We start from the raw sequence: 22,147 nt of genomic DNA, 5'->3' as shown, positions 1-22,147 counted from the left end.
TCCATCATACTTTTGAATCCAGACAGGTTCCCTCTCTTCTCTGGGGCTTCAAGATCGACTTCGAAAATCTCTCTAATTACACTCTGGCTTTGATACCAGTCCAACCTCTGTTCTCATCTGCTCTTGCAAATAGCTGTGCTCAAAGGACAGTGCCAGCCTCCCACTTCTAGCAGCACAATTCCTCATTATTCCCTTGTTTGACTGCATGGGGGTTTCTTTTTATTTGTGTCGTGGTTTAACACCAGCCAGCAACTAAGCACCATGCAGCCGCTTGCTCACCTCCCTCACAGTGGGATGGGGGAGAGAATCAGAAGGGTAAAAGTGAGAAAACTTGTGGCTGAGATAATAGGTAAAGCAAAAGCTGCGCACGCAAGCAAAGCAAAACAAGGGATTCATTCACCACTTCCCATTGGCAGGCAGGTGTTCAGCCATCTCCAGGAAAGCAGGGCTCCATCACGCATAACAGTTACTTGGGAAGACAAATGCCATCACTCTGAACATCCCCCCTTCCTTCTTCTTCCCCCAGCTTTTTATTGCTGAGCATGATGTCATATGGTATGGAATATCCATTTGGTCAGTTGGGGTCAGCTGTCCCAGCTGTGTCCCCTCCCAACTTCTTGTGCACACCCAAGCCTACTCACTGGTGGGGTGGTGTGAGAAGAAGAAAAGGCCTTGACTCTGTGTAAGCACTGCTCAGCAGAAACGAAAACATCTTGGCATTATCAACACTGCTTTCAGCACATATCCAAAACATAGTCCCATACTAGCTACTAGCAAGAAAATTAACTCTATCCCAGCCAAAACCAACACAATTTGTTTGTCTAAATGAGAAGTAAAATCACAGGATATAATGCAGAAAACAGATCCATTTCTACACAGTTCTGAGGTTTTTATGAGTGCACATTACAAATATGAATGCAGGCTTTTATTTTTTTCCAGCAAGCTTATTTAGCCTTTTGCTTATCCAGATTGCTGTATGCGATAGATAATTATGTGGAAGATTTATTTTTATGCCAGCAAGCAGTGAAGATGAACAAATGTCTTGTGTTCAGTTTTGAGCATTGCTTGAGTACTGTACTGTTGTTAATTACTGGAAAAGGGTCCCAGGAAAGTGCTCGCACAAGACAGGTTAGAATGAGCTGTAGAGGAAGAGAAAAAGAAAGGCTATAGGAGTGGGACTAAATCATAACTGCATTGTGTTTTTCCCTCTTCTGGCCACCATTGAAAAAAGTATCTCCCAGCAGTGGCTGATAAACTGCAGGACGAGGTTGTGTTAAAATAGTAGTATGATATCAAGGGGTGTCCAGGTTAGAAGGGGGAAAAGACTTTTAGTTGTTTCTTTCCAGATTTTTTCACCTTGTGTTTTTATTTTTAAAAGGCCTAGGCTTTTTGTAAGGGAAGTTCAATTTTTTCCATTAACCAAACACCATTGAAAAAACACTGTTATCATCAGTAATATCCAAACAAGGTCATGGTTTGTGGGTGACTGCAGTATTACAAATACCCCCTCTTGTTTTTTAAACTACTCTTTGTAGTTTTATTTTAAATGGGGGAAAATCAGAAAAGATTGATGATTTATTTTATATTCCAAGTGGATTGATGTGGTTTAGAGATGTGTAATACATTGTGCAAAAAAAGCACCTATCTCTTTCCAGGTCTTAATACAGCTGCATGGCTATAGGTGTTGATTTCTTACATGGAATTACATGTTGTAATTTGGACTGTAATAGATTCGATCATTAGATCCAGCGTATTTTATGCTTTTACTACATTTTAACAGATCAGACAAACTCCCCCTATATTCTGTTGAAAATGTTTCTCAGTCAGAGCTCATTTCTGGAACTATTTTTGTTTGGAAGTAATTTAAGCTTGCACAAAAGTGGAGAGCTAAAAAATAACAGATTTTGCTGAAACTATCCAAAAAGCTTTGCTTCTGGCCGAAGTGCAAACATGGAAAGTTTCAAGCCAAAATAAGTCTGTTTGAGGGAATTAGAGGAAAGTATGGGAAGAGAGATGTAGTAATGCCAGCAGCATTCCACTAGGTTCAATAAGGATTTTATCTTAATTGTGGACAGGCCTTTTTGTATGGCAGCACTAGAGTTACAAGCCAAACCTGCTTCCTGTTGCTAGTGGAGAACTTGTGAAGCAAAGCCAGCTATAATCTTTCACAAGCAGTCTTGCTTCTATATACATTTTTAATTTCTCTGAAATGTAAGTGGAGCGTTCAGGATCTGAATGCTAAGCCAAAGTAAGTGATGGGGCATGTGATTTCATAGGCAGCCAGCTAGATAACACTATAGGTTTCTGGTTTGTTTGAGAGGTGCACATTGACATAGAAAGGGCTGCATTGTCCTACTGTGCTGTGGAGAGTTTTGCCACTTGTACAGGTCTTACAAGAGTGCTGCCTGCTGGCTAAACCTTCACAGAATCACAGGATAGTTGAGGCTGACAGACACCTCTGGAGATCATCTGGTCTGCCCCCCTGCTCAGAGCAGGATCATATAGAGCAGTTTTCCTAGGACTGAGTCTGGTCAGGTTCTGACTATCTGCAAGGATGGAGACTCCAGAACCTCTCTGGGCAAGCTATTCTAGTGTTTAACCACTCTCACAGTAAAGAAGCTTTTTCTTATGATTAAGTGGGATTTCCTGTATATCAATTTGTGTTCATTGCCCCTTGTCCTTTCGTGGGGCACCACTGAGAAAAGTTTTGCTCTATCTATTATACAACCTCCTATCAGGTATTTATACATCAATTATACTGCCCCTCAGCCTTCTCTTCTCCAGGCTGAACAGTCCCAGCTCTCAGCCTCTCCTCATATGACAGATGCTTTAATTGTTCATCATCTTTGTGGCCCTTTGCTGGACTCTCTCCAGTATGTCCACATCTCTTTTGAACTGGAGAGCCCAGAGCTAGACACTGAACCCAGATTTATGTCACCAGGGCTGAGGAACAGGGAAGGATCACCTCCCTCAATCTGTTGGCAGTGCTTTTCCTAACACAGTCCAGGAGGCCGTTGGCCATCTTTGCCACAAGGGCACATTGCTGGCTCAAGGTCAACTTGATGACCACCAGGACACCACATCCTTTTATGCCGAGCTGCTCTTCAGCCAGTTGGTGCCTAGCCTATCCTGGTGCTTGGAACTAGTCCTGCCCAGGTGCGGGATTTGGTTTGCTGAACTTTGTGAGCCAAGATTCTCTCATCATAAATCCATACTGACCACTCTCAATCATCCACTTGTCCCTAACACATTTGGAAAGGGTTTGCAGGTTAATTTGTTCCATCACCTTCCCCAGGAATAGAGGTGTGGCAGACCAGTTTGTAGTTTCCCAGATCCGTCTTCTTGCCCTTCCTGAAGATAGGAGTGATACTTGCTTTCTTCCAGTCCTCAGGGACCTTCCCTAATTGCCACAACGTTTTAAAGATAATCGACAGTGGTCTTGCACTGACACTGGCAAGCTCTCACAGTTGCTCTGGGTGTATGCTACCGGAACTTGTACCTGTCTGGTCTGTTTGAATGTTCCTTAACCTGATCCTTCTCCACCCAGGGTGAACCTTCTTTGCCCTGGGCTTACCCTCTAGTCATAGGAACCTGAGATTCCTGAAGGCTGGTTTTACCAGTAAAGAAAGTGACAATGGCCTTTTCCATATTCTTTGTCATCAGGTCTCCTGCCCCCTTCAGCACTGAGATGACATTTATCTAGTCTACATTTTACTGCTGAGATATCTGGAGAAGCACTTCTTTTTGCCCTTGATGGTTCTCACCAAATTCAACTCTAGATGGGCCTTCCTTCTGCATAGTCACTTTTACTCCAGGATGAGCATGGCTTGTTTGCTTTAGCTTACTTATGGTTTCTGTTGAGTGGGCTAAAGAATAAGAGATAAAAAAAGAGTGGGTTTTTTTTTTATGCAGGAAGAAGCATACTTAGTGGCATGAGATCCTGACTTCATTACGAGAGGCAAGGCCTCAGGTGAAGCCAGAGTTTCTAGGAGCCAACTTTAAATTCCCTCCAGTCTCGCCTGCCTCTTTGAACAGCTGAGAAACTCCAGAAGTGCCAACTCATGAATAAGAAGTACAGAAGGATCTAAGATGCCTTATATCCCTGTGGATGAAATGACTGACTTCACTGAGAGATGCTGACTGATGTGACAACTTCAGAAGTTGGTCCTCTTAATCTTGTAAACACTGGCAAATTTCTTTTTCTCTCAGAGCTCTTTTTTCTTTGCTGCTGCTGAAAAAAACCATCATTCTGAGGCTTTAAAGTATAGTGGATGTTGGCCAGCCACCATTAACACTAAGAAAAGAAGGATGATGGTGAAAAATTCTTCAGCTACCAAGTCTTCTAATTACTAAAGGAAATAATGAATGTGTTTCTTTAGCATTAATTACTCAGACTGTATGGATTCAAACTTCCAGGGACTGGCTGTTTTTTTCCCACTTTACTCCTCTGCCCCCAACAAGACCTCCCAGAAAGAAGAATTGTTATGAACAGACTGATGAACCAATATCTAAATTAGCAATCCAGCTAAGAGCTCCAGATCTTAGTTGTCTTCCTCCCAGCAGCTGAGTCCACTGATAGCTGCTAAACTAAAATTAACTCTTGGATGGTTGATGTGTAATCAAAAAACATGTAGAAGAAGGGTTTGGACATCGTTGTAGAAGTGTAATTGACCCCATTGGAGCTAAGATGGGTGTGTAAACTTTAATCTTAGCCACCTGGACAAGGAAAAGAGAGAACATGCTACCACTTATGGTTACCCCAGAGTCTGCCATAGTCCACCAAATGGCTTCCTCCAACTTCTCTAGGTTTTGAGGTAGTCCTTGGGATGTGGGGGATTGGTCAGTTATGTGTCAGCCTTGGGTGCCAAGTGCATTGGACTCACAGGCATGTCTGATGCCTTTTCCCTTGCCCCTTACGTCATAAAAAAACCAAAAACCAAACCCCAAAAAACCCAACCGACCGATTTCCAGGGGAAACTGGAATTGTGCTGAGTCTGTGTCCTGAATGATGTTAGGTGATGTTTTTTTCCATATAGAGCTGTTCGCTGTTACGTCTTGAAATTTGCTGTTCCATCTGGCATTTTTTTGATAGAAATTATGCAAGAGGAACAAGATTTATTGTCTCTGGTAAAGAAAAGATTGGAGAAAGGACCTGTCACCAGTAAACACCGGTAAAAATAATCAACAGTGCTAAGCCTAGGATGTCTTTGTCCGTCTTGTGTAGGTGTTTATACCTGTAAAACAAAACCAAACAAAAACCTGCCACGGGAATATGAAAGTTGCCCACGTAAATGGGTATCAATTTGCCCTTGAAATTCAGTGGGAATTCAGAACCCAGCATGGAAACTTTGAAGCTGCCATCAGCACATTTGCGACTGGAGGTGTGGATGTGCACAGGGAATGTAAATTTATCTATGCCTTATATAAAGGATTTGAAATGTGTAATGAGGAAGTTAATGAAAAATCTACAGGAAGCTGAATCTTGTCAGATTCGGGAAGAGAAGTGGCGGCGGGGGGAGGGGGTGCAGGAAGATAACACAATGATAAAACAGATTAAATGAGTCTTGTGGGGCCATCTGACTTCTCCCTGGGTACAAAGGGCTTGCTGATTGCCTGCTTGCTTCTTCTGTCTTTGGAATGCAGCATCATTTTAGCCTCTTCGGGTGGAAGAAAAGGCTGAGTCCCTGAAGGTGTGCCTGTACCTCTGTAATCTGAGAATGCCAGATACAACCCAGCAGCTTTGAGACCGTTTTCCTTAGCAGGCTCTTTGAGTCTGCAGAATGCTAATGACAGGGTTTATTAGAACAACAACCCCCGAAGGGGATAGATAATGGTGTGTGGAGGCAGCACCCACATCCAAAGCCCCAGGGTTCACATGAAGGGCACTCCTCCTGACATCTCTGACACATGAAGTGAGGAAAGCTTTGCATTTCTGCATTAGAGGCAGAAACCTCTGTTCCAATGTATTAGTTCAACTGTCAAAATTGCCCAGGTCAAACAACTGTGTGCTGTTTCTGCTTAGGTACTGACAGTCTGATGATCATCAGCTTCTTATCAGTGCTGGGGTCTACCCATTGCTACCTTTATTGGGCAGCTACAGTAGGAAAACTTTCATCTTGTAAGGTATGTTTTAAGGTAGTGGGGTTTCAAGTCCTTTTTTTCTGGAAAGGAAGTAGTGGTGTGGAATGGGAGCAGGTCCAGCAGCAGAGGTGGCTGTGAATACTGCAACTCAGACATGGCACTGCTATTTCCTTTCCTTACTAGTCACATAATGCTGGCTGCTAGCATAGTCACCTACATGAGGGTCTCCTTGCCTAATGAGCCTAGGCCTTCAACAGTGGAAAACTCTCAGTAAATGCCAGTGCAGATGGAGCCCCAGTGGCTAAGGCTGCCTGAATGGAAGCTGTTTCTTTGAACTTGGTTTTTACAAAATAAGCGATATGGGTTTGTAAACTTTTTCCTTATGTTAACTTTGCTATAAATTTGGCCTTATAATCAGTGGAAAACCTTTTTCTAACTTCAGTTTGTGTAGTTATCAGGGGTTTGACTTTGCCCAAAGGTAAAAATGGGAATCCCCGGGACCAAAAATACTCATGTCATACATTTAAGAGACCTAGTTTTTGACAGAACCTGGTAGATAAGAGTGTCTGGTTGTCTTTCACAAGAAAAATGCCAATTGTAATTTCATATGTTTCTTTTCTGTGGTATTAGGCAATTTTTCCCATGCTGTGCAAGGCCTTCAACATCAGCTATTTTTAGAAGGATTTCATGTTTACATGATTCTGTTACAAACAAATGTGGAAAATGAATCCTAGTAATTCCATATAGGTGAGTTAATTAGCAAAGCACATCACTTTTAAAGAAATGGAAGGTTTTTTGTTTCCTCCTGAGTGAATACAGGTTTGAGGCACTTTTTTAAAGTTTCTCCATGTGTAGTGAAAGTATTTTCTTTGGCATAGAGAATGCCAGTGTTCCACAGTCCTGCCCACCAGATTTTCCCCTTTGATTTGAGAGTGGTGAAGTATGATCCACTAAGATTTTATACTAAAAAAGTGATTTCAAGGAAATCATGTTTTTTTGAAGACAAACACTTGTCCTGGCCTCAGTGGAGTAAAACCTCAAGTTCAATGTTTATGGAGTAATATTTCATTAATATTTCATCTTACAGGTCATCACAGGAAGGAGTACATTTGGAAGTCTGCAGTCTCAAAAAGATTGGAGGAGTAGGATGTCTGTTTTGCAGTTTGGCTTCCATCCAATGAAATGATTTAAGACAGTACTCTGCCTTCTCTAGATCATTGGTTGCATCTGCCACATGCTGAACTTTCAGCTCTTCACTGCAGATACCTTTGGGACTGACTTGGGCCATGTATGTCCCTGCTCTCCAGGTCATCAGAAATTCTCCTTTGCTTGTGTTTGCATCCTTTGAGGGAGCACTGGCAGTTTTGAACCCTTCTCCATGGATTTATTGGCTCACAGACTGCTATGGGAGGATACTTCGATTATTGAAAGGGTAGAAGAACCCTGCCATTGGAAGCACATAGAGAGGGATGACCTGTCCTTTGTGCCTCGTGGTTAAGTGATAATTTTTCCTGAAGTTTCTCTTTTTTTGTTTGTGGGTAGCAGCCTCATGTCATGCCTTTTCTACAGACCAGTAACTCTAATCCAGTCACCTACAGGTGTCCTGTTCACCCTTCTGGGGTATGTTATATGAATTTATCTATATAATTCTTGGAAGCAGTCTAAGAAGAATGATAATAGATGATCATTGCCATGGGCATTTCCAGGCAGTTTCTAAATAACTGTAAGATCTGTACCTCTAAAATGTTCTTGAAAAGATTTGTTTCAGTGACCCATAGAGTCTCTGGCACCAAAAGCCCATCTGAGCACTCCCAGCCCAGTCAGAGATAAACATCCTGGTTTATGATGTCCCCAGTGGCTAGAATCGTTTGTGTCATTTTGTGGTTGCACTGTTATGATCATGTGCTGTAGCTGTTCCCACCGCTTTTTGGAGGTCAGCAGTGCAGATCAGGTTTCCTAACAGTTTTGTTTCTTTACATGTATGTCCAGTGATTCATTGTCTTTGGATATTTTAAATGGTGAGGTCCTGGCATGTTTCTGGGGCAGATGGGAAGTGCCATCTTTCTACTAAGGAAAACACAGCAGACATAAAGAATTATGTGGGCTTGGGGGTTTCCTTTTACATGACTCTAAGAGAAGGTCAAGGAAGTTAGTGTATCAGCTTGGAATTGTGGATTTTGTTGACATTTAGAGGAACAAAGTTTTCTTCAGTCTTACAATCTTGCTTTACATGAAAAATAAAAATTCAGGAACAGAAACAGAACTTCTGTTGTGCAGTATTTCCTTGTTCATTTTGTGAGATGCAGAAAATTTTCAGCCTTGTGATGGCTCAAATTTGGGTTCATGAACCTCTGCAGGAAACCACACTCCTAGCACAGTTGCCTAGATGAAAACACTTCTGCGTGCCCTGGCATTAAAAGCTGCAAGCAGGAGACATGGATTTCATGGCAATAGTAGTAGCCTGTGTTCTGCAAGATTGGGTATTGCTACTGAGGAAGGTCAGGAGTGCTCAATGCATGTCAGAGTGTGTGGACTGGTCTGCAAGTGCACGTTAGTCAAACAGCATTGTTGTTTGCGCATATTGCCTGTTGCGGTCCCTGCATGCCATCTCCTTTCAGTGCAGATTAAAAGCTAGGGTCTTATTTACTCTCCAGTAGAGTGCATGGCTGAGCTGGTGCACACAACAGCTTCTTAGTTTCTCTTTGAGCTTGAACACAGAAGAATAGAGATTCATGGCTCCCCACCCCCTGCCAGAGTAAATTGACCTCTCAGAAGCATCTCTTCACCTAGTGGTGTGAGGATAATGCAGCGCTGTGTACAGAAAGAAAAGAGCAGGCTTTCTGATGGGACAGGGCCCGGGGCTTTTCTTTTGGGGGGCATTCAAGTGTGTTAGGCTAAAATAGAAAACAGGTGAAAGAGGCCTACTCCCTGTCATGTGACTTTGGGCTAAGTCTCCCTTGCAGCATAGCTGCTTGATCTTAAACCTTGGAGAGTGAATCTTTCTCGTGTTTCTTACAGATGCTTTTGGTGATAAGGTCTCTCACAAACCACCAAGCTCTTTCTGTGACAGTTCCCAGAAAAGAGGCAAAAATGGTGACTCTAGAGAGGCTCCTGGTGGAGTCCTGTACATCAAACCCTCACCCTTCTGTCTTTTTTTCATTTTGCACTTAGCTCAGGTTGACCCTGTAGGTCCTTTGGGCCCCCGATCAGCTCTGTCTCACAGAGCACACATAGCCCACCTTTTGGATAGCAAACACTAACATCTCCTAATCCTTTTATGTGCCTAGCCTGAGCAGCTCCTGATTGAGCACATCTTGTGAACAATCTAATATCACATGCCTGTTTGTATTTGTATGCATCTGTTTTACACATATCTATTCATTTGGTCTGTTCTCTTTTGCACAATATTAGCACAGCATTTTTCTCTCACATGCAGACATAACTCATTGCATTGGCAACAATGAGCAAAGGCTCCCTGTGAAGGCCTGTACCTGTGACTGTGACAGAAAAGATACTCTTACCACTCCATCAAATTCCAAAGATTAAGGCCCACCTTCAGGAAATTACTCGAGCAGGTTGACTGATTGAAATGAGACTCAACCATGTGCTACAGTAATTTCCTACATACCAGTCTAAATCACTGCTCTGAGCAAGGGAAACTGAAGATCAACGGGGGATAGTGCATTTGATGGTGTGATGTGCACAGCTATTCGCTCTTGAAATGAGTGAGACTGTAAGCTCTTAAACTTATTAAGACTGTAGATTGCCCTATAGATTGCTTATCTTTATGTTTTGTCCCTTCTTCCTGAAGGACTTGGATTAAGAAAATACAAGTTCAGAGCCTTGGCACTGCTTTTCACTGCTGAGAATAGGACTCGGCTCATCCAACATTGCCCACATGAGATGGATGCCTAGTCTGAACTTGCAATATACACTGCCCCTATCCTTATCAATAGACTCTAAAAGTCTAAGTTGTCCTACCTCACTTTCACTTACAAGGGGTGGATCACCCTTTGGAAGCACCCCTTTCTTTGCTGTCTGGAGGCAGGGGAGGAGGATTGAATCCCCTCTCCCCTTCCTTTTGCACATACCTCTTCTCTGTGTTAAAGGTGAGAGATAGCAACTAGGTCTGGCACTTTATATACCTAATGTTGGCCTTCCAGCGGCTAATTTTACTCAATTACAATGTTTAATTACAGTCATTCCTGTTTCCTGCTGCATCAGGTCTTTTTGCTGACATGAGGAATTCTGAGTTAATTGCACCTGGGGCTGAACATTTTGCAAGCAACAGACACCAACAGTATTAGGTTAGGTCCACGAAATGGCACATTATCTTTACTGTTTCTGAAGTTAGGCTGAAGACCTGGGGGAAAATCCAGTTAGTAGGTGAGAAAATACGTACCCAATGGGTGTGCACTGCAGTGTTTGGTTAAAAAGTTTCATTTGAGCTAGATCTGTTTGTGTTCTTAGCCTCCTGGGGAAACTTCATCTTGATAAATGTCTATACTGAAATGATACCATCCAACTGTCATGCCTTAAGCCGGTAATTCATGAGCCCTTTGCTGTTGTGGCATAAGAAACTGGAATTTTGTGCTCCAATTCATTGAGTGCATTTAGGAATGAAAAAATCATAAAAACTCTTGGGTTTAGTTCCCTGTTAATCTCATTACCATTGGACTTCCCTTTCTATCTCCTTGCTTTTCATGGCTACTAAAATAATTTTGGTGGTTTTATTGCCACATATTTATGAAGAATATTAGCTGAAAACAGTTTTTCTGTAGTTATTTAACAGTTTTAGCACTGCTTACATCTACAGAGGCAAGGGACCACACTAATAAGTCATGTGCTCAAGTCTAATTTTAATTAATGTAGGCTGTTACATGAACAAATGTTTTCAAGAAAGCTAGATCTATGAGGGACTGTGCAAGGCCTCTGCTGTCCATCTGCTTCTCAGCAGCCTTGTCTGATGAGGTGTTAGAGTAATGGTGGAAATCAGTCAGTGCACAGAGCATATAGTCCTTCAGGAATAACTCCTGCACCCTTTGAGTAGTCATTTATTCACTGTGATGCCAAACTATGGGCTGACCAGCCACCACATCTGTCTGAAAATGGAGTAGAGACATAAATCACAGAATTAGGGCAGAGCTAGCTAAATCCTTCTGAAACTTTTGTCAACACGACTGAGGTGGAGTTTATGTCCCTGGTAGCTTATACTGAAGGAATGAAAGGGGTTGATCTAAGTCATTGGCTCTCAGAGCTGTTTTCTGTTCTCTGCAGTTGGATGATTCTTAATGATTTAAAAATTGTTAATGATGTTGACCAACATCTCAGGCAGTGCCTTTATGATGCCAGAGGATGTTAAAATTATGTATATGCTGTGGCCAGATTCTGGCCTGGTTTGCACCACCACCAGTTGCAGACTTGGTACTACTCCTGAGCAGGTGTCTCCCAACTTCATCTCTTATTGCCCCAAGAAAGCCACAGGGGCCTGATAATGCAGCAACCTGTAGGACCAGAGTAATTTCAATCCTATTTTAATTTTAGAAAGGCATAATGTGGTAATTGAAGTGACCTTGGGAAAGTTCAATCATTCATTAGACATCCTGTGTTTCTGGTGCATGCTGGTGGGAAGTGATATAGCACTGCCTGCCCTGAGTGTGGCACACCTCCTGTGATGAGGAAGGACTTTGTTGTTCTTCTCTCTCTTTCCCTGTGCTCGTTGAGTTCTGATGTCATTTTTCTCTCAACTGCAGGTCACTTCATGGGCAACAACACAGTGATTGATGTTTTGAGGAGAGAAGGGTACGAGATAGAACACACTCCAGCTGGACAAGCCATCAACAAGTAACGCATGCTTTTATCTAGCTGAGCAGCCATTGGGAGGGTGGGTTTGTAAGCAGTCATGAAGAGGTAGTGGCAGCTGAAACTGAGCTGGGATCCCTCTCTCCTCCCCAGCAGTTTGCTTTTATCTTCTATGAGCTAGTTTGGAAACAGGATTTCATTTGGTTTGGGTTTGGGTTTTTTGTGTTTTGTTTGGGCGATTTTTTGGTTGTTTGGGTTTTTTTAAATAAGTAAAAATATTTCCCCCCTGTAAGTTTTTAACTCTTAAACTAACAGCCATAGAGTATGCATGCTTGGTTCATCAGATCTGGATGCTGTCTCATACCACATAGGCTTCCAGGCTCCTCCTTCCTCCCTTTTAAGTGTTTGACTGCCCTGCCTTTTAACACTCTCCTTCTTTTACACTGCTGTTTTTGATTCTTTGTGATTACTCTCTCTCAGCTTGGAACCTGACTGCTCAGAGTCCACCCATCCTCTTTGCAAGCTGTCTCCATAACTGACTGCTCTCATATCCCCTGCTCTCTTCAGCATTTTTAAGCCGAAGTGCTTGCTGTTGTGAATCATCTTGCAGCTGTTCTTTGGAATATACCCTTACTGCCTCTTTTTATCTCTCACTGGGTGCCTTTATCCATCCCCATGGTTTCAGTAACTACAGAATGCCAACTAATCCCTTCCTTCACACTGCCGAGAATTACATGTGCTCTTGACTCACCTCTTCCTGGACTTCTTGCCACCAGCTTTGGGTCTGCAATCCTTGTCTCCCCCTTCTCCAGACTCTTGCCAAACATGTGCTCTTATGTCTCTCAGATATCCCCACTCTTCCTTACAGTCACTGCTAAAAGACCACAGTGGAAAAAAGGTTTGATCCCAATTATGGTACTGTTTCCCTTTTATCCTCTGTGCCAGGCATGCTGTCCTTCACTGCTTACACCTCTGTTCCTCCTCCCCCAGATTTCTGATACAGGGCTCTCAGGCAGGATAATCACCTTCTGTGCAGGGGGCACAGTGCAGAGTCTTGGTCTCTGCCAGGGGCTCCGCAGATGTGGTGCAAAATAATAACAGATGTTTTTCTCATACTTTGGTTGCTTCACCTTTCTCTTTGCACCACTTTTGCGGCCTTTTTCAGACCATGAGATTCAAACTCTGGCAGGTCATGTTTTTGTTATGATTCTTGACATGGACATACATCATTAACTATATGTGCACTGAAACAAGCTGAGCCAAGACTCATCCCCATGAGTACATGAATGCAATCCCTAACCCTGTTGCCACCAATGAGCAGGTAGTCTGACATGGAGAAGCCCCCTGTGCTTCAGCACAGGACTTAATGATCCTGTAACACTTGAGTCATGCTAGACAATCCAGTGTATCAGTGTTTACAGGGATAATCAAAAATATGCCTGCACTGATATTTTTGTGTTGATTTCCGCCTCCCCCCTGCCCCGCAGAACATTCTTAGCTTAAGGATTCCTAAAACCAGCCGTAGCAGCTTCTTAAAGCTTAATGAAAGAGAGCTTAATATGTACTTGAGAATAAACAAAATCTGATACTGCTCTTTAAAGATGTAGCTGTAAGGAAATCAAGGGCAGACAGCTGTGGAAAGGAGGGCTAGATCTTCACCCATCAGGAAGGTAGGTATCAATGATACTAGGGGTAGCTGGACATCCAGTTCTCTGACCACATCATGGGAGTTCATTGTCCGGTCAGTGACTCTTGTGCCTTTGAAAGCCCTCAGTTTGGCACTAGTTGCATCTCAAACCTTTCATTAGGACTACCGGACAGAATGTCTTTCTTGGAGTCTTGATTTTAAAGCTGAGTGAAGAAGCTAAAGAAGATGGCACTTCAGTGTTTTCTCTGAGAAAAGGTGTTACCATTTTTGGATGAGTTGGAAACATTTAAAAATATGAAACGAGTTTCAAGAAAAATGTGAGTTCTGAAGGAGAAGAGCATTTGAGGTGCGGGAAGGACCTGTGGCAAGAGTATGTCAGAGTCCTGGGGGTTGGATGGAGGGTTTCACTTGATTGGTATCCTGGGCGTGTTCTAGGAGCAAATACCAGGGCAGTCTGTGTCAATAAATGCAGTCCAGCCCATGTAAATGTGGAACCATATCCAGCTACTGTCCTAGATAGCAGTGCTGCATGCAGTCCAGTCAGTACCTGTGGACTATTTTACAGGACAAAATTGACAGAGGAAAAAACTGACAAGTGGTTGAACTGAGAGAGAGCACTTAAATGGCTGTTTTACTGTTGGACACAGTAGGGGATATTAGCTGAGCGGTCCTAAAACAAGAGGATGAGGAAGTCTGCAATTGTCTCCCTTCCCTGCAACATGACATTGTGCAGTAGCAGTAGATTCTGCTGCTTCCTGTGTTCTGGCTAAACAGAAAGTCCCTTCTGAGGTATCTGTGTGTAGGAACACAGAAAGACAGGGGATCATTATGCATGTTTTCCTGTAACGAGCAAACTGCTGGGTCCAGTCACACAATTTCACCTGCAGACAGGGCTGCCTGAGGTGTCCTGCCCATCTGCAGTGGAAAGGGGTGAATGCCCATATTGGAGTATGGAGGCAGGAGGACTCCTTTGTGGTGTCACCAAAGCAAGGAAGGCACAAGAAGGTGCTCCAACTGTGCCGCAGTGCAAAGGACAGTTTATAAATAGTGCCACAAATTCAATCAAGCTCGTACTGTTTTATTTCGTGCTTTAACTGTTGTTCCTGATTTTAGAATGCATATGTATATTGCAAAATATTAATCATATAATCACAGCTGTAATTAAGGTGCTTCCTGATTCCTCCCTTAGCTGCTGTGCTGGGAGAGGGAACTGGCCTTGGGAAGAAGGACGTGCTTTTGCATTTTGTGCCTTTTCCTGTGGTTGCTTAGTTGGGCCCTGGAAGAATTACCTGCAGAAAGTATTGAGAAAGAGGTTATGTATATGAGTGTCTGTTGTTAACAGTGTTCTGAGGCTGCAGGTATCAGAATAAATGACTGGCCATGCAGGATGGACGTCATCCTGGCTGTGCCTGTAGCAATGCTGAGCTCCAGCATGGTATGGCCATGAGTTTGGTAGGGGAGGCTGCAGGCAGCAGGGCACACTAATCTACAGGGGAGGGCTGTTGCCCACTCTGTGACTTTCACAATTAAGGAACAGATACAGTGAAGAGAAATTGGGGAAAAGGAAACCATAAGCAGAGGACCTTCAGAGACACAAATCAGGACACTGGAGACAACTGGGGAGGGTCACTCTGTAAGGCAGAGTTAAAGAGTGGTGATGTGAAGATGTTGTGGAGGAGAGCCAAAGGGTTGTGACGCTTCAGAGATGATGAAGTGAGAGTGTGACAATTACAAGGATTTTGAAAGAGTTTGATAGCCCAAAACCCATTTTGCACCAGTCTGTTACATAAAGTTCACCATGTGATCAGTCTGTGATTTTCCTTGCAGGAAATAAGATCAAATTCTCTTCATTTTCTATCTACTCTCTTGGTCATGTTCCAGTCCACAACTTCACTTCTCCTTCTCCAGGATGGACCCTCTTTATTGTCCATCAAGGAGATGTGCCCACAGTGATGGGCTAGCTTGAAAACTGCAGCCACACTGAAACACATCTCCTCCTGGACCTCCTCCTTTCGATGCCATTGCAAGGCAGAAGGGAAACACACTATAGTTCTGGGAAGGTTTCACTGATTGAATTCAGGTTTCTGCACAGTGGTCTGTGGTCTTCTGTTACATTTCCAAATTTCAGGCCAAGCCAGGCTCCAGTTTTGCCTTGTTACAGAAGACTGCTGCATCTCTTCTCTTTATGAAGTAGCCATAAAGATCAGTCAGATATTTTTGTTGTGCTCTGTGTATCCGTAGAGTGGATTGAGTTTGTGAGTTTGTCCCAAGATGCTGATGAACAAGTAAAGAGGGGTAATCTCTTTGTTCCAAACAATGAGAAGTATGGGCCAGCAAAGCCATGAGTGGATAGGAGACTGCAGACTGCCTGCCTTGGGGTACAGATGAGGAGATGTTGCTTGCTCTAAGGATAATGAAACAGAGCTTAAGTAATCAGGGTGAAGCTGATTGTTTCTTCAATGTATCACCTTTGCGCTAACCTCGGTAAGCATAGCCCTTAGAGCTTTTTCTGGGGGTTCCACTGAGTGTTCCTTCGGACCTCCAAGATTTATCTTGTGAGAGAGTTTGTATGTGCACATAGTCTCACTGCAGTATCTCACTTGCTGGAGCTGCTTTGAAATTCCAGATAATGCTGCCAGTCTAATACAGGATCTGTGCAGCTAGAAAGCTGAAGGCCTGACTCCTACTCCCTCATTACTTCCTATAAATGTGTGCAAAACTCACTTCTGTGTCATGGGAGAGCTGCGGTTGCTTAGCCTCCTCCCATCCATGTAGACCTCCATACTTGTCTGATACAATCCTTTAAAACCACCATTTCATGCTCCTTGGTGTGCTTATCTGAGTGGCAGGACAGCATTATCTCCTTTTGCAGATCAGCATGAAGACAGTAAATGCTTAGACTAGAAGTCAATGCCACAACAGTGAGTTGAGCTCTGGTCTCTTATGTGTCAGACATGCCCCCTGACCTGATGTTTTATACAGGCTATGCATTCACTGCTCTGTACCATCTGGCTTCATGAAAGAGGAAATGAGATGACAGTGAACTTGGCACTGCCACAGCTAGTCTACTTCCAGTTGCTGCAGACTAGATGGCCCAAAGGGTTGCTTAATGGTATATTGAGCCATTCCCTTCGAAGACAATAATTTGCAACATCCATTTCTGCAGCCATGACCAGAGTCTGTGGACTAGCTTATTACTTACCTTCTCCACCAGTGACAGTTGTTGATCTAGGACTGGTTCCATCAGCTAGTTTGCCTTAGTTATCCTGTCCCTGCCCCTTCCCCCTGCTCCCCAGGTTAGTTGGCGCTGGGTGGGTATTGCTGAAAGGAATAATCTGGTCTGTTCTACAGTGCACCAGGCTAGAGAAGTATGGTTTGACCTCCTCTGACTTTGAGGGTGATTCCTTTTTTGTCTCTTTCTAGACACGCAAAGTTATTCCCAAGAGTTATTCCGCTCTGGGCCAGACTGCATTCTTACCTCAGTTTCAGATTACCTGTTTTCCAAAGCTTTTTTCATTAAAGAGAACTATTTTGATCAGAATATTGACTTAAGGAAGAGTGGGCAGGAATACAAGTCAGAGAAAGAAGCATCCAGCCAATATGCCAGGGAGAAACACCTGTTTTATATGTGCCTTAATAGTATCTGTACCAGGATTCTGCCTCAAAGCCCTTTCAAAAATTTCTGTTTTCCCTCCTTCTTCCAGCAGAAACCCCCCCAAAACCTTGTTAGCCTTTTCATCGTCATCACCGGCACACAGCCCATATGTTGCATCCCAGGAACTCCCACTGCCATTGCACCCCCGGAAGGAGGAGGAGGAAGAGGAGGAGGAGGAGGAGGAGGAGGAGTTCCTGCCTCACCTGCTGCTCCCTGACAGCGTTGATGTACTGGAGAAGATAGACAGGAAGTACAAAAAGAAGAAGAAGAAACAGCAGAAGAAGCAAAGACTGCGACAGTTTAACGACCTCTGGGTTCGCCTTGAAGAAAGGTAGCTAATGGCTGGGGAGGGAGGAGGGTTTGTCATGCAAACTGGACTTTAATTTAGACTGATTAATCCAGTATGCCAAACTTCTGCAGGGGCTAGATACATGCTGAGGGCAGGATCTGACCTTCTCCCTCACTGTGATTCTTGCTGAAACATTTACTCAAGGCTGCTTGTGCTTTTAGTGACAAAATAGCTTCTTCTGCATGGTTAGGTTTGTGGAAAATTAGGCATAACACAAGTGGAAGCCTTGTCTAGACCATTTTGCATTTGGGCTTGAGGGACTGTGAGCATATGGTAGTCCTTTTTATCACAGAAGGCTGGGTCCAGTGGTAGATGGTACAGATCAAAACCTTGGACCTTTATCCAAGAGCTGCTGTGTATGTGGAAACTGTCATATCTGGCATATGTGCTCCTTGCATTTGGACAGTATTTATACAGTATTTCCAGTCTCTGTATTCTTGCATATGAGCCCCATAGCATTACTGGAGATCTGGAAAGTGGGATGGAAAACTAATGGATGATGGAGTTAATATAAAAAATGGAGTGTGTTGTGGTGCAAGGGTTCACACATACCACCTAGTTTTCATCCAGAAGAGCTTACTCACCTACAAGTACTACAGCAGTCTGCAAAGAAAAAAGCCAACTTCTTCCTCACTAGCTATACTTAGGCTTGTGGCTGAATGTGTACCTTAATGTTTCCCTCCTGTCAGATAACACACAGACCCAAGTCTGCTCTCTTTTGTACTTTGTGTCTCTGTTTGCATCTCTGCCATACTCAGGTTGAAAGCATTTTATTTTTGTGGCACTGTAAATAACTAGACAGGTCAGGTTGATGCAGAAAAGCCTGTAGCTCCCGAAATGAAGCCTGTATATTCTTTTTTTTTTTTTTTCCTCTGAAGAATATTTCTTCCTGCTCCTCAAGGTACTGAGTATATCAGGGTTCTCCTATGCCTCTCCTATCACATCCCTTGGCCCCAGCTGTACCACTGCTTTGAGTAATACATTGCTCGGGCTGGCTGCAAGTGGCTGCAGCAGTTGTTGTTCTGTTCCATTCAGCCATTGCCAGACTTTTTAGACCAGAGTCCTTTTCCTCTTTTGTAGAGTAGTTTTGTGCCTTCTCTTTGGTCCTTCTTCCAACCTAAGTGTGAGTACTTTGGAGAGAAAGGGAGACAAATGCACATCGCGGTTTGCATGCCCACTGACAGACCTACACACAGTCCAAGATTCACCAGTACAACAAATCCTCATATTGATCAGATTTGATTTTGTCTTTTATGGTATCATTTACTTTCTATTAATGCAGTTGATACTAGCTGTTTGTGAATAGGTTTTTGGAGCTTCTGTTGACAGCCCGATTAGTTGAAACCCTAAGGAATGATCTGGAGTCTTTATAATCTCAAGCTCCCACCTTGCCTACACACTGCCATGTTCAGTTTTCACACACAGTTGTTCCCATGAATCACAGGGAAGTCAGCGGGTGCCCTGATGCGAGATATGCATACACTTGCAGCATCAGTGCCTTCAGAAGGAGAGGGAAGATGGGAAGATGTGCTACTGTGCCTAAATTGGATGTATATTAGGGCTACATACTGGATTGCAAGTACTGCAAGGCAATAGTGAGGTAAAAGCAAAGCTGATGATGACAGCTTTGGAAACTACTGCATAAATACAGAAGCAGCAAATGCCTCCTTTCCTTTTCTTCTTTTGTAATGTTTCCTTTCTTCCCCTACTAATTAAGTCATCCTTTGTGCTAGAAACTTACCCAGGTGCTAGGTGACAAAATTCTTTTTAGAGGTGAGTCCTTAGTAGCAGAGAGCTTGAACGTCTGGAGATGGAGCTGTTGTGTGATAGAACTGGGAAAGACAAGTGATGCTTATTGCTGCCTGGGAGACTGCTGCACCCTTACTGCAAAGGGAAAGCCGCGAGTGTCAGAGAGGCAGCTGTCATTCACGCACAGCCCCGGCCCGTGCTCTGGGTTTAGTCTTTGTAAAGCCAGGGGAATCGCCACCCTCTCTGCCCCACCACCCGCGTGTGCAAGCAGGCTGTGCCGCTGCAGGCTGCCCGGGCAGGCGTGGGCTGAGCTGACAGCCCCACCTCGTGGCACAGCCGAGATGTGTCCCCACGGAAATCCAGACCCTCTGGGCTCAAGCTCGCACGTGTGCAGGGCACGTCTCACTGCGAGTCTCAATCCTTGCTGTAAGCCTTCCCCGGGGTGCCCAGGCACAGGTAAAGCTGTCGGGTTTCTTATGCGTGGGCCATTCACAGCTTTCCTCCTGTGAGCCTGGAAATGTGAAAAAGCGCAGCTCAAGTGATTTAATACAGTCCTGTAGTGGGCTTGGCAGAATTGCTTTGGTTCGTGCTCCTGTATGCATCAGCTGTCAGCTGTATTTCTTTCATGTGCTGCCAGCTGGCTTCTCTCCAGTTACTGTTCAAACCTTCTGTGTGGGCCTTTTGGGTATGGAAGGGTAAGTGTTTTTAAAAAGGGTACTAATTGCCTTCAATTTCCCAAAGCATTTTTGCTTAATGCAGCTGACCAAAATAAGGCGAGAATGGTGCACAGCAGCTGGGGAGCGGGTGCAGGAGAAATGACTCCTCTTTTGTGTTTGGCAGGTAGACTTGCTTTTAATTTGTCCAAATTTGTCTTCTGGTTCCACACAGCACCATGAGGCTCTGGGGTGTATGTCAGCCTTAAAGCTGTGGGGTCAAGAATGGCTTTCAATCCATTGCTGAAGAGAACAACACCTGTGTAGTATCAGCCCTTCTGACTATTGACCTGCCATGGTGTGGGAGCTCCCCCAATTCAGGACAGTTGGTGTCAGCAGTCTGGAGCATTCAAATTTCTTTCCTTCATCACCTTGCCATAATGGGAGTTCGGCATCATGTAGGCTCTGACTCAGTTCTTGTTAACCACCACCTCGGAGTCCTCACTGCCACTGGGAGATACTCTGGGATGTGATGATCTTTTCCCAGTGACTCTAGGATGTGTTTCTGGAAGTGGCTCTCTCCTTAAAGCATGTAATGTAAACCTTTTGTAATTCTTGATCTGTGGAAGGGACCATGCAGTATTGGAACAAGTTTGATCCACACTAAGATGCATGTACAGAAGCATGACTGGGGAAGATGGATTCAGCTGAAAGCAGGTGCCTCACTACTGCTGTGCTCAGCAAGTGTCGCTGCAGGGACACTCCTCTGCGACAAAGCTTGTTTTGTTCTTCTTAACGTATTTTCTGCTTAGCTGAAATGCGCTAGGAATATGGTCACCTTATCCACCTGACTGACTGCGTGGGAGCAATGGGCAGGCTGGCTGGGTAGACCTGAGTACAGGGCAGGTGTTTTGGTGCTGTCTCCACCCTCCTCAATCTCTTCCCTGTTCCTGCTCAAGACTGCTTTGCAGTTCAGTTGGGCAGCGCCCTTGTCCGTGTGGGCTGGCATAGGAGCTGCCCATACCTGTGAGGAAGGGTCAAGTCAGCGCTCTGCCATTAGGAGACACAGTCCTTTGGTGAGCGTGGAAACAGTACAAGAGACTGTTGCCAGGAGCCCAGAAGACTGACAGTGGGGCATAGAGGCTGACCACTTCCTGGTCTGTGGGCATCAGACTGGGCCGGGTCTGGACTGACGTTCTTCTCTTGCCTTGCAGTGCTACTGATCCTCCTCCCCGGATCCGCATCATTAACGGCTACATCACGGTCGAACCCCAGCCCCGGGGCCATGGACGGTCTAGTCACTCTCGTGCAGACACCGGCAGCGCTCACCAGCTTTCACATTCTCTCTTCCTCCCGCTACTGATTTTGACTTTCCATATGATAAGACTGCATTGAAACACAGGGGGAGCCAAGCTGCAGGGCTCTCTCCTTAAAAAGCAAAAAAGAAACTTATGTGAAAAAACAAAAATAGAAGACTATGAGTGGGACGCCTATTCTTTGGGGTGTTCTTAAGCTGCCTCCTTTTCCTGAATCTGGATCATTAACACTATTAACTGGTTTGACCTGCCCAATACAGGAGAAGATATTTTAATGAAAGTGTTATTTATCCTTCTCTTGCAGAAGAATGATTTCATGTTGTCCCATAATGCTTTGGGGAGATTATAATGTCGCTATAACATAGCTGTCATTTAGCTGTATGAGCCCAGCTAAATTACATTTTTTTCACCTTCAGTGCCTTGTAAGAAGATTTACACACCACTAACTTGTTTATTAGAACAGAATATTTTGGTCACATGAGCACAGCTGGGAAAGAGGGGTTGGTGTTTTAGGTCTCTACTGGTAATGCTTTTAATTCTTGCTTGTTAGGGCTCCAGATTACATATAAAGGTTCATGACAACACCTTCTACAATAGAATAAAACAGTAAAGACTTGTGAACAGAATGTTTCTGCCGTCTGTTTGGTGCTGTTGTAAGATGGGTACACCTGAACCTCCAAAGGCCAGACATGTCTCCTAAGCACAAACCAATGTACATTTAAGAAAAAAAATTGCCTGGGGAGCTTCACAATCATACTGTTGGACCCTTCCAAGTTCTCAAAAGGTGATTTGAGAAACCTGGATGCAGGTTTTCCGTCTCTTTTTAAATCACGAATATAATTGTTATTTTATAGCTGGATTCACTTTTGGGGAGAAAGGGCTTTCTTTTCCTTT

General features: G+C 44.0%; 1 protein-coding gene across 7 annotated transcripts in view; it reads left to right on the top strand.

The window, feature by feature from the left end:
* TRABD2A (TraB domain containing 2A) overlaps positions 1-22,147 on the top strand; it is a 92,796-nt gene that overhangs the window by 56,591 nt on the left and 14,058 nt on the right. For 4 of the 7 annotated variants that reach the window (XM_030005607.1, XM_030005604.1, XM_030005608.1 and 1 more), the window contains exon 5: positions 11,835-11,925. In XM_030005607.1, the coding sequence (XP_029861467.1) occupies positions 11,835-11,925 (91 nt within the window). Of the gene's footprint in view, positions 1-11,834; positions 11,926-17,235; positions 17,518-21,151; positions 21,880-22,147 lie in introns of those variants that run through there. The other 3 variants (XM_030005606.1, XM_030005602.1, XM_030005603.1) reach the window with 2 other exon arrangements.

The sequence above is a fragment of the Aquila chrysaetos genome, chromosome Z, assembly GCF_900496995.4.
Source record: "Aquila chrysaetos chrysaetos chromosome Z, bAquChr1.4, whole genome shotgun sequence".
Classification (NCBI taxonomy): Eukaryota; Metazoa; Chordata; class Aves; order Accipitriformes; family Accipitridae; genus Aquila; species Aquila chrysaetos.
Note: the sequence above shows the minus strand (reverse complement) of the source record. Positions and strands in the feature narration are given on the sequence as shown.